Source organism: Mytilus trossulus, chromosome 1 (genome assembly GCF_036588685.1).
Source record: "Mytilus trossulus isolate FHL-02 chromosome 1, PNRI_Mtr1.1.1.hap1, whole genome shotgun sequence".
NCBI lineage: Eukaryota > Metazoa > Mollusca > Bivalvia > Mytilida > Mytilidae > Mytilus > Mytilus trossulus.
The window spans coordinates 50,026,028-50,039,537 of record NC_086373.1 but is presented as its reverse complement, the minus strand read 5'-3'; the positions used below and the strand labels follow the sequence as shown (position 1 = coordinate 50,039,537).

At 33.1% G+C, this 13,510-nt stretch overlaps 1 protein-coding gene across 1 annotated transcript in view; it reads right to left on the bottom strand.

Moving 5' to 3' along the window:
* Positions 1 to 13,510, bottom strand: part of LOC134726487 (general transcription factor 3C polypeptide 1-like) — a 231,918-nt gene that overhangs the window by 187,077 nt on the left and 31,331 nt on the right. The window contains exons 23-36 of the mRNA XM_063590895.1: positions 10,541 to 10,626; positions 9,263 to 9,394; positions 8,714 to 8,800; positions 8,100 to 8,165; positions 7,445 to 7,536; positions 6,866 to 6,970; positions 6,496 to 6,609; positions 6,002 to 6,099; positions 5,440 to 5,596; positions 4,119 to 4,250; positions 3,252 to 3,310; positions 2,638 to 2,815; positions 1,441 to 2,109; positions 505 to 621 (exon numbers count right to left, since the gene is read on the bottom strand). Coding sequence (XP_063446965.1) covers positions 505 to 621; positions 1,441 to 2,109; positions 2,638 to 2,815; positions 3,252 to 3,310; positions 4,119 to 4,250; positions 5,440 to 5,596; positions 6,002 to 6,099; positions 6,496 to 6,609; positions 6,866 to 6,970; positions 7,445 to 7,536; positions 8,100 to 8,165; positions 8,714 to 8,800; positions 9,263 to 9,394; positions 10,541 to 10,626 — 2,092 coding nt within the window. The remainder of the gene's footprint in view (positions 1 to 504; positions 622 to 1,440; positions 2,110 to 2,637; positions 2,816 to 3,251; positions 3,311 to 4,118; positions 4,251 to 5,439; positions 5,597 to 6,001; positions 6,100 to 6,495; positions 6,610 to 6,865; positions 6,971 to 7,444; positions 7,537 to 8,099; positions 8,166 to 8,713; positions 8,801 to 9,262; positions 9,395 to 10,540; positions 10,627 to 13,510) is intronic.

The following is a 13,510-nucleotide window of genomic DNA, read 5'->3' as shown; positions in this document are numbered from 1 at the left end:
ATTGTTTCTGAAGTGTAAACATAGACAATGTATTTGTACTCTTCGGTTATGATATCAACTAAGATGTCAAATCCTAACCATTCTTAACCAGAGTTTGTAGAATACAAACCCATCTCTAATCAGAAAAGTATTCAACATTAGATTCTTTTCAAATAGACATCTTGCTGTCTGCTTCATTTGTTTTTCATTTTTTTTTTATTAATCAGTCTGCTGATCTTCTAATTTGAATGGTTTCACATTTTATCATGCTAGAGATTTTATCAAACTTATTTTAGAGTAGGGTTTTGTTCATTGTTGAAGGCCTTTAGTTGTTTTTATCCTTATCCCTCAGTATTTTCACATTCTATAATGCCAAACCTTTTTGAAGCTTATTTTTGCATTATGGGTTTAGCTCTTGTTGAATGGTAATGGGTGACTAATAGTTGTTTACATTGTTATTCTTTGGTTTCTGGTGGAAAGGCATGATCTTATTTTATCTTACCACTAGATCTATGAAACACTTACCTTGAGGTCATACACAGTAATACCTATCTCGTCATTTTTATCAACAGTTTCATAAACTTGTTTCAAATTCTGTCTATGTAGAGGGTCAAAACTTTCCCATTCTAAATCAATATCCAACTAAAATAATAAGAACTAGAATCAGATTGATGATCATAGGATAAATTCAAATGGCAGTTGCATTAAGACTTACGATCTTTATTGTACTATCTGAATTTCTAAGGCATAAAAATTTGTTCAGTTAATGAAACATCTGGACAAAGACTTTTTTCTGAGAAATGAAAAATTGAATTCAGCCAAAAACAGCTTGTTCTGTATTCAATGGTTCATAATTATAAGAATGTGTTATTAGGAACTCTATGATTCCAATAAACACTCATCTTCAAATGGATTTGATACAAACCTACTCTAAAAAATAAGAAATTATGAAAGCAAAATTGAAATTCAGACAGAAAAAAAGCCATTATTCAATATAATGTTAGTTTCAAATTGACAATCAAGGAAACTTAATTGGAACCATACATATTTTTTTTTATAAAAACACTATGGTGAATAATTTCAAATCGTTAAAAATAATACATTCTATTAACATGTACCTGTCATATGGAAATATATAAGACATGCAAGACTCAAGCAAATAAGCTCACTAATTAATGATTAATATCTACAAGAGAGAAAAAAATAAGCTGAAGATACTAAGGGGACATTCAAAACTCATATCTAAGAAAAATAGTCAAAACCAATGCAAAACACAGCGGTAATTTCAGGTGATCCAGATGGATAAGCAGATCCCTCTCCCCTCATTATCAGTTGAACTTTATGAATAGATCTTTTTACACAATATGAAGAGAAGTAACCACCTATAAGAAAATTGGTAAACACAGAAGTGGTGTCTGTTCTACATTAAAAATATGGATGTGGTATAATTGGTATACTAACTTGAAATGGTAAAGTCCTTGTTAATCTTTTCAAGACTTCAGACACTTTACTTTTTGATAGAGTTAAATCTGGGTATCCTGTATCAACCTCTGGTTTCTTCGTCTTAAGTTTTTTCCTCTGTCTTCCATGACTTATACTACTTGGTGAAATGATGGGAAGGTCAGGTGACTTGTTAGCTTCCTCTACTGGAATATGTTCAAGTCTACACTCCTGGTCTGACCTATCACCAGAAACATCTAATCCTATTCTCAGAAGGCACCTGTTGATGACAAAATTGTCCTGTACATTATACACTTTCAGTTTATGTGCACCCTCGTCCCTTGATCTTTTCATAGTAATTAATGCCCTTGATGCTTGAGAACTACGTTCTGTTGTTATCTCCCTTTTCTCTGCCTCCTCATACTCCATTATACTTTGCTTTCCAATTGAACATCTAGAAATGAGATCTACTGCCTTGACATTGCCTATACTGGTCCCTCCCTTCTTATCTGTTCCAGCTTTCCTCTTACTTATTAATGATTCTGTGATAGAGGATGAATCTGACATGTCCTCTCCTAGTTCTGTTTCATCATCAGTATCCTCTACTGGGTATAGTCCTCTATTAAAATGCTGTTTCAGAGATGGGTCTAAAATGACAATGTCCCTTGGAATTCTAGTCTGAAAAACTAACTGAAAAATGGAAGAAAATTATGTAATCATTTATTTTTTGCTAATGATTCATGCAAATTTTTCAATGTGCAAGTACATATTTTTACAAAGGTTATCCCTATCAAACTTTAAAACAAAAGTTTAAAATTCAATTTGTTTCTATATGGAGCTTTCAAGAAATTCAAATAAATGAAGAATGTGGCTTTGGTCTTTGAGCCACAGATGTCCACCGCTTGTAAATATACATGAGTTAACTTTCAGATACAGATGCAGAGTTCACATTCTGTGTTTATAAGCATTGTTTATAAGTTTCATTACACTTGATTGAGGCAAACTGAAGTTAAGAGGACAGAAATGACATATTTTTACATTACAAAGGGGCGAAACTCATACTGGATTTAGAACTTGTGTTTTGTGGTGATCAACATTGAGTATCAGTTTTGTAACTTTGGTTGTGAAAAACTAAAGCAAGGGAAAAGAAACACTGTTTCTGAATAGATTTCAGGCAAATGGTTACTACTGGCTGCTAAAATTGAATACTTAGTTTACCTTTCCAAGAGCATATAAACCAATGTAACATGCACAGTAGCCTCCCTTTGACAAATCATTTATTTCCAGTTTCCCAGTTGGACCTGCTGCCTTCTGGAATGCCATTAGTTGGTTAAGGCATTCTACACTTTCTTCAAATATAATGGATGGGAAACGGGATTGAAATCTGTATGTGTACCTGGAAAAGACATTACATTTTAACTAATGGCTACAGTTTATAGGGTCAGTTCTAATCTCTGTATCTATGATAGTACTATTCTCAACAGTTCTAGACGTTACTAGAACAGTTTTAGCTAAGAACACATTTACCCTATGAACTATCAGAATAAGTTTTAGGGTAGAACTGTCTAATACTGTTCAAATATAGAATTGTCAGGACAAATGTTCTACAATCTCTATGAAAATATTGCAAATATTGTGTGCTATTCATGTGTTTTTTGTATAACCAATGAATGATGATTTATTTTATGGAGAGTCGTCTCATTGGCACTCACACCACATCTTCCTATATCTATAAACCAATTAAACACCTTTATTTTTTTTATTTAAAGACTGCTTCATTCAGTCTGCACATTCCAGTAGATATGCACAATAATAAAACATATTTTACTTACTTTTGAGACAGTTTGACTCCTTGAACACCTGTATCAATGACCTTGGCATCTGCATTTTTCTAAAATGTAAGTAAATATTAAATAGTTAATATCTCTTTCATCTTGCTGAAGCATTTACAGAATTATCTTTTCAGCTGGACACCTCTTAAGATTAAGAACTCAACTAATGCATTGTTCCTCTACCGCTCAATTTGATATTTTCCAAATTACTTAACTGCATCTTAAGGCCCGATTTATAAACTTATTGTCTGAAGATAGGAAAGGACTTCAACCCACCTAACATATTTTGTTTCAGTAACTTTGTAGACATCAAATGGACATACATTATAAATGACAATGTCCAAAAATTAACTTTCCTTCCCACCTTTCCACATTCTTTAATCTGAAAATTGGTTGAGTCCTTTTACTTTGGTCATTTTTTTAATTTCATAATGCAAGAAAGATCAGTTTTACAGGACTAATGAATGCAGGAATTTGTGAAATGTAGACTTGAAGAGCTTTAAAGATGGACACAATGTGGACACATGTCTATAATTAAAGACTGTATGTTGATCCCACATCTCCTTTTATCTGTAAGAGTGCCAGTTCAAGATTCATTTCTCGAACTAATCACTGATGATCTTCCAATTACCAAAGTAGTAGCAGTGATAAAAGCCTTTTAAAAAGTTTTGCTCATTGTTGAAGGCAGTACATCGACTAATAGTGGCTTACATCCACTCATTTATTTCTGGTAACAATCATACCACATCCCCTGTATTTTAACAATCCCAAGAGGTTGACTTTGTTATTGCTTTGTTGGGATACATCCCATACCTTTCTATAATAATGTGGAGTGAGAATAGATAACACACATATCTAAGGTGTTACCTTTATTCTAACAATTAGTCCATTGCCCCTCATTTTATTGAGCGTCTGCTCCAATAGTTTGTCTGGATACTGACTCAGAAGCTGATACATCTCATGTGATCTGCCTTGTTTATCATTCAGGGAAACAAAGCTCTGAAATACAGTTCAATAACATCAAAAATATTCCATGATTCTCAACTGGTCTTTTTTCTTTATTTATTGTTTCTTTACATCTTTAATTTCACAGGGAAATATGTCATTCCCATGTCAATACTAGCATGAATTTTACAAAAGGAATTTTGGTAAATTTTCTGTTCCAATACTATTTCACTGCAGTTAAAGGACAAGGTTCACTTGATATGGCACAAAATAGGCTAAGCAAGTAACTGCGAGCTACTGCTAACTGATGATACCCCCGCCGCAAGTGGATAATATTAATAGTGTAAAAATATGCAAAACTTGGCTACCATGTGTAAAATCATACTAGTGTTCGGTTAACAGGAAGTTGTCAAGTGATCAATCTGAAAACGCATCACAAGGTATAGCTGACTTAGATAAACCCTGAAACCAAATTTCAGAAATCCTTGTATTGCAGTTCCTGAGAAAAATGCGACGAAAACGGACTGACGGACGGACGGACTGACAGACAGAGGTAAAACAGTATACCCCCCTTTTTTAAAGCAGGGGTATAATTATCAACTTTATCATAAAACAACGTTACATAAAGGTCACAATTGGGTTCCTATTTTAAAAGCATAAATGCTAAACAAAATCAGTTATTTTCATAAAAGTTCATAATATCTCCAAAATTAGCCCAATTTTTGACATTTTGTCAAAATATGATGATTTTGTGCAATTTTCAGACCTGAAAGCTTTAGTATAACCTTGGCCTCCACCCACGATTCAAAATATTTTGTGACCAAAAGATTCCAATTTTAATACATAATTCATCAATATAAAAACTTTTTGGATCGTAGATAGAGGCCAAGGTTAGTTATGCCAAAAACAATTAAAATTATGGGAAAAATACCAAAATTGACCTTTAAATACAAATACTGTTTATTTAAGAGGTCATAGCTTCATAAATTTCAAAGGAAGGTGCCAATAAAATTCATATTTGTTAAAAGAATTTCTATGTGAAATTTGTAATTTTTTGGACCGATTTAAAAAAAAATCAAAAATTAAGGGCCAATTTTAACCCTTCATGAACCGAACCTTCACCTTTGTCATCTTGAATCAAATAAGTGACAAATTTCCATGAAATGATTAACTTAAGATAGCAAAATGAAATTGCAATATGTTTTCTTTTACAAGCAATATCATACATAAGATATAACCTTACATGGAATATATTCCTCAGAACACTTGACAGTATATCTGACTTGTTAGATGGATCAGAAAACACAACTGTTTTAAGGCAAGGATTGACCACACTGATCGTAAACTTCTTCAGAGAATCTACAGTTTCTGGGAGAGCACATTCTTTTACATCAGCACTCCTGTATATAAAGTAGAATATCATGGAAGTAGTTTAACTATGTAATTGAGAGTTTTGAACCTTGGAAAAATGCATTTATATATCTTTTAAAACAAGCATCTATATAAATTGTGTCAAGATTTTTTTCATTCATCCTCTTCATAAACCCTCAGTAATGTGAACCTCAATTCCAGTAATTAGTAGAACAATTATTTTGTTTAATGTGATACTTCCCAAGATATATCCCAGCACACTATGGATAAATGATAATAAGTTACTCTGCACTGAACGGCATAAAGGTCCCACTTATTGAGTACAATAGGCAAAACATTGAAAATCAGATGCTGGGAAACAAATACTTGCCCACATCTTGAATTGCAAAAATATTAAACATAAAAATAAGATCAAGTAAATCTATTATATTTACGCAAATTTCTTTATGAGTACGTCAACCACTTCTTTGTATACTCTTATTGTCTCATCACTCCCTTGTGTGTATTTAATATTCATGTATGACTTTACTTTCTGAAGAAAAAAACATGGATTATATTAAAGTTAATAAACAAAATATTCCAAGTACTCAATCAAACTTTTGTGTTCTTATCATTCTCACTAGATCACCGCGTATAAACAGCAAATTCCCCGATAGCAGAATATATCAATTTATTTAATATGAAATAAAATTAACATTGTGCCTCGTGGTATAAAATCATGGTTTAAATTATCTGCAAAGTGCATCATGATCTTATTTGACCTGGAGAACATTGTTAAACATTTTTTAAATTTCATTATTAACATTTCAAAATTAATCTATTTCTAATTTCTAATTCATTTTCCCTCAACTTTTGCTGCATTTAAATTATATTGAAATTTGCATACAAAAATGTTGCTAGGTAAGATAACAGATTACAATAAACCTACTGGATCTTGAATAGATTCAGCATAGAATATAGATAGATTCTGTTTAACAATAGGGTTCTTCAGAGAATGTGCTACTCTCCTCTGACAGGCTAATGACGACTTGTCCACAGACTCCTGAAATAACAAACATATTCGACTTAAATTAAGGATAATATATTATATAAGTATAAAATTAAGGAGATATGGTATTCAAAATTTCATTCAAGGCAAACACTTTGAATACACAGTAAATTGTATATTCTTCATGGTCTTGTATATCTGTTTTAGTCTTAAAACATCACAACTGTGAAAAAAAATAAAATAGGTTTTACCCATTAACACTAAAACTAGCATGTTAAAGAACTTTTAAAACTTTTTATCAAATCCTTACCTCTGGTGCATATCTGTAAAGAATATCTCTGACAATCACCCATGGTATGATCATTCCACGACTGTTTTTATCCATTACTAAGCTGGCTATTTTGCAGGTCAATAGCTATCAATATAAAAACATTGCCATCATTTAGAAGTTATTCAAACAAGCATATTTCTATTGACATCTTTAGAAGCTTCATTATTCATATTTAAAGTGAAAAAATGTTTTAGCTTTCCAAAATAAAATATAAATGGAAGCAATTATACCAATCAACCTTCAAGATGCAGCTTATCAAACTGAATGGAGTTATTTACATAGATATAGGAAGATGGTGTATGAGTGTAAATGAGACAACTCTCCATCCAATGCACGATTCCTATGAAATTTTACCTATGTGTTCAGTTTCTTTAAAATGTTTTATGAAGAGAATTTGTGTTTCACAGATAGATTAACAGAAAGGGATACTCCCTCACCAAAATCTAACAAATATTACTTTGCAGGAGGTTTATAAAGTTTTCATTAAAACATTGTACTTTAAAAAGATTATTTGATATTCTTTGGATGAAGATATCATTTGCTCTACAGTATATTTACCAGACCATCTTCCTTGGACGACCAATGAACTCTCATGCTGGTCTTCACTTCTAAGGCAGCTCGGTCTTTTTCATCCTGCCACAGATTTGGTTCTGCAAAAAAGAAAATACAATGAAGAGAATTATTTGCTTGACTGGTATTTTTGTATAACCTTTATTCTTCTTCTGATAATGAACAAGGAAAATAGCTCAGGTACTGAAATATGGTATGAATACATCACTAAATCACCCACTTTACACTGACCAAGAGGAACACACAAAGGCAACAAGTGGAGAAGGAACTACTCACCCTTCCAGAGCACTTGATGCTATGTGCAATTTTGGAGAATGAAGTTCATGTTGCTTAAATTTAAATTTAAAGAAAATTATATATACGCCTGTTTGTTTGTTTGTTTCTATTTTTTGTTTTGGAAATGATGTTGTCTTTTCACCTTCATCATTTTTTTTATTGACCCCTAGTATCTTACTATCTACGTTTTGCAGAGCAAGATAAATAAATGGTCACATCCTGCTTGCTGGTAATGTTGTAGGCAGGTGCTTCTTTGGACTTTATTAGATTTTCTATTAAAGAAGAACAAGAACTCTTTGACAGTTATTTCTCTTGGTAATTTATTTAGAGAATAAGAAAGTTTGTATATGCTCATACTTCTACTTACTTTTACCCCTCTTCCCTTTCTTTGTAGATTTCAATTTCACAAGCTTCTTCTTAGCTGGGTTATCATCTGAGAAGTGTATTAAACCATTTCTTATTTTATGCCAATTTACAAAGAAAAGAATCCAAGCTTTTAAACATTAATTTCATCATTCAAATAAAATGCAATATACTATTTTGAAGTCTTTGTTGTTTGTTTGTTTGTTTGGTTTTTTTCTAAATAAACAGGAATTCTCTTTCAAACGTTGTAATTTCAGGATAAAAGAAACAAATATAATCAATGACTTATTTGAAGACCAGTGCTTTCTTCTTCATAATGAAACATTTGTCAGCATTGGCCTAGAGTCTTCTTATTTATTCCTTGTATATACTCTTATGTTTCACTGCTCATTTGATTATTCTCTTTTGAACTATTTCACATTTTGAGATCCTGGGCCTTTTACAGTTGGTTTGCTCATTGTAGAAGGCTGAACTGTGACCTATAGTTGTGAACATATTTGTCCTTTGTTATCTGATTGATAATAGACTTTTGGCAATAGATAATATCTCCTTATAAATGTTTACATTTAATATCATTTTTCTTGATCAAACAAAGAACAAAGGAAGAGAGCGGATTACCTGATTGGAGTTTTCTTTTTATTCCTTTACCACCTTTGTTTCCTTTAGTTTTGGCCACTTTTACTTGTACAACCTCAGCAGTCGCACCTGAATGGAAAAAATATTTTATTATATTTATTGAAAATTAATTTTGATGACTTTAAAAGAATATGTAAGTGTAGAAAATGTTTAAGTCAAATCTAAACAGAAATTCTACTTAATTAAACCAACAAAAATAGTAAAATGGTTTGGTTTTTTAAACAGTTTGTGCATTATCAATATTGCATTTTCTCCTTTCTGTAAAGCTCTTGATTCCTTGCACCGCTTTGGCTATACATTTTGTGCTTTTTTGGTCTATAATCTCTCCATTTTTTTAATATAGTTTTGAATTTTGGGTACAAACATCACGAGTATGATGCAGAAAAATTGGTGCCATTGATGAATAATGAATAATTGACATTTAATTTCATCCAACTATGATGGAAAGGAAGACTGATAGATATATGCCAGACAGTAACTGTAAACCATAAGGCCTCTAGTTTAGATAAGGTCTGCCTATCATCTACCTACCTTTCTTACCACCAATCAAAGTTATTCTTTCCTTTGGTTGTGGCTTAGATCTTGGAGGTGAAGAGGAAATTGTCATTTGTTTCCTTTCTTCAAACATGGCCATTGCTTTCTCTGATTCTGTCTTCTGAGATTCTTAAAGATCAATATTTTTTTCTAATAAGACAAAAAATAAATAAAACTCATGGATAACATCTACCATAAAAAAAAAACTGAGCCAATCTTTTAATGATAGGCTATCATTAAACCAACTTATACGACTGAAGGTGAGGAAAAGAATTCAGATGTTACAGTTAAGGTTAAAGAAACTAGAATATTTAACATAAATGAGTTTACAGACTACACGAATGAATTTTATTTTTACAGGACATTCGGTCTGGTAAGCATCCTAGCTTTACCGAATGGAATGAAATTTTACCAGACCAATTTTTTGTACATCTAATTGTATATTATCTGATAAAAAACAACAAACACATGACTTTGTTGTGCCATACTCCTCCCCAAAATGCACAAAAACAAGATGATGTAACAAGAGGGTATATCGTTATGAAAGTTGTGCATAATTGCTTAAATGCATTTCAGTGAATAGTAATGTCCCATTTTTTTGGATTTTGACAATGTTTGTGAACTAAACATAATTTAGAGTTTCTGTATAAAATATTATTTCCTGTTTCTTCTTTCTTTTTCATTTATCTTTTGGTTTTCAATTCTAGTGTTTATATTTCATAGCTGAATTTTGTGATCTGCTTGGATTTTTATGCATTAATTGTATTTCATCTGCATACCCGGAATTATCCTTATCCGTTCCCAGAATCAGATCCGGTTTTATTTACATTTCTGGTTGCGCCAATGATGGCAACCATTGTTGTTTTTGACTTGGCAGTCAAATATGTTTTTACCCGGATTTACACATTACTGGTTGGGGATTTTCGACATAAAGCTAGTGGTTGAACAAAATAAACATCGCTGTGATAAATAATAAAATTGAAAATGAATTTGACATCGTTTGGCAATTTTGCTAGAATGTTAGAAAAATCCATGAAAAAAAACACCAGACATTTGGACCTGAATTCAACAAAATTTTACCAGACCAATCCATTATTCACCGGATTTGTCTGACGTATTTCGTGTAGTCTGAGTTTATAGCATAAAAATATTCCTTTAAGTGCATTTGTAAATAAATAGAAAAAGATGGGTTTTTTTTGCAAAGCAAAATTACTAAAAAAGTCTAAAGTACGACAATATGAGGACTATTCAACAAATAACTTTATGACATATTACCTTCAACGCCATGTAAACTATCTGTAAATGCTGATGTCTTTGGTTTAGGTTGAAGATTTCCCCAGGACCAGTTCCTACCTAAATGACTAAAAATAATGATAAAAACACATTAGAATAAACTTTTCTTTCTCAAGTACATGTACCTATAAAGCTACATCTACAATATTTGTCATATAAATAAGCATATATATATATATATATATATATATGTGGTTTTTTTATATCTTTTTTAACAAAATAACTCTCAGCCTTCTTTCTCTATTTTTGTTCTCTTTCTTTAAATATATTTTGAATTCATTATATTTTCATAAAGTTTCTATAATTTTGTATGATTAATACATTGACCAAGCAATGGTGTCTCAATTATCCAAAATTATAGTTGACAGACAGCAGAGTAGGGTAAGTACACTGTTTTATCTTAAACCTACACATATAATGATGAGTCCAGACCAGCTGGACCCCTGCCATCTCCAGGTATAATACCATCATCTATAATATCTGCTGGTGACTTAGGACTTTGTGACTTATTATCTAATACCTACACATATAATGATGAGTCCAGACCAGCTGGACCCCTGCCATCTCCAGGTATAATACCATCATCTATAATATCTGCTGGTGACTTAGGACTTTGTGACTTATTAACTAATACCTACACATATAATGATGAGTCCAGACCAGCTGGACCCCTGCCATCTCCAGGTATAATACCATCATCTATAATATCTGCTGGTGACTTAGGACTTTGTGACTTATTATCTAATACCTACACATATAATGATGAGTCCAGACCAGCTGGACCCCTGCCATCTCCAGGTATAATACCATCATCTATAATATCTGCTGGTGACTTAGGACTTTGTGACTTATTATCTAATACCTACACATATAATGATGAGTCCAGACCAGCTGGACCCCTGCCATCTCCAGGTATAATACCATCATCTATAATATCTGCTGGTGACTTAGGACTTTGTGACTTATTATCTAATACCTACACATATAATGATGAGTCCAGACCAGCTGGACCCCTGCCATCTCCAGGTATAATACCATCATCTATAATATCTGCTGGTGACTTAGGACTTTGTGACTTATTATCTAATACCTACACATATAATGATGAGTCCAGACCAGCTGGACCCCTGCCATCTCCAGGTATAATACCATCATCTATAATATCTGCTGGTGACTTAGGACTTTGTGACTTATTATCTTATACCTACACATATAATGATGAGTCCAGACCAGCTGGACCCCTGCCATCTCCAGGTATAATACCATCATCTATAATATCTGCTGGTGACTTAGGACTTTGTGACTTATTATCTAATACCTACACATATAATGATGAGTCCAGACCAGCTGGACCCCTGCCATCTCCAGGTATAATACCATAATCTATAATATCTGCTGGTGACTTAGGACTTTGTGACTTATTATCTTATACCTACACATATAATGATGAGTCCAGACCAGCTGGACCCCTGCCATCTCCAGGTATAATACCATCATCTATAATATCTGCTGGTGACTTAGGACTTTGTGACTTATTATCTAATACCTACACATATAATGATGAGTCCAGACCAGCTGGACCCCTGCCATCTCCAGGTATAATACCATAATCTATAATATCTGCTGGTGACTTAGGACTTTGTGACTTATTATCTTATACCTACACATATAATGATGAGTCCAGACCAGCTGGACCCCTGCCATCTCCAGGTATAATACCATCATCTATAAAATCTGCTGGTGACTTAAGACTTTGTGACTTATTAACTTATACCTACACATATAATGATGAGTCCAGACCAGCTGGACCCCTGTCATCTCCAGGTATAATACCATCATCTATAATATCTGCTGGTGACTTAGGACTTTGTGACTTATTATCTAATACCTACACATATAATGATGAGTCCAGACCAGCTGGACCCCTGCCATCTCCAGGTATAATACCATCATCTATAATATCTGCTGGTGACTTAAGACTTTGTGACTTATTAACTTATACCTACACATATAATGATGAGTCCAGACAAGCTGGACCCCTGTCATCTCCAGGTATAATACCATCATCTATAATATCTGCTGGTGACTTAGGACTTTGTGACTTATTATCTAATACCTACACATATAATGATGAGTCCAGACCAGCTGGACCCCTGCCATCTCCAGGTATAATACCATCATCTATAATATCTGCTGGTGACTTAGGACTTTGTGACTTATTATCTTATACCTACACATATAATGATGAGTCCAGACCAGCTGGACCCCTGCCATCTCCAGGTATAATACCATCATCTATAATATCTGCTGGTGACTTAAGACTTTGTGACTTATTAACTAATACCTACACATATAATGATGAGTCCAGACCAGCTGGACCCCTGCCATCTCCAGGTATAATACCATCATCTATAATATCTGCTGGTGACTTAGGACTTTGTGACTTATTATCTAATACCTACACATATAATGATGAGTCCAGACCATCTGGACCCCTGCCATCTCCAGGTATAATACCATCATCTATAATATCTGCTGGTGACTTAGGACTTTGTGACTTATTATCTTATACCTACACATATAATGATGAGTCCAGACCAGCTGGACCCCTGCCATCTCCAGGTATAATACCATCATCTATAATATCTGCTGGTGACTTAGGACTTTGTGACTTATTACTGTGGATTCATTATTATTCGTTGGATACCAATTTTCGTGGGTTTGGTGGGTACAGGTGAACCACGAAATCAAATGTTCAACGAAATGCATATTTTTAATAGGCTTTGTATACAGAGAAGGTCAAAACCACGAAATCAAATATCCACAAATATGCAAGTTTTCAACCATCCACGAAAATCGATACCCACGAAAATAAATGAATCCACAGTATCTAATACCTACACATATAATGATGAGTCCAGACCAGCTGGACCCCTGCCATCTCCAGGTATA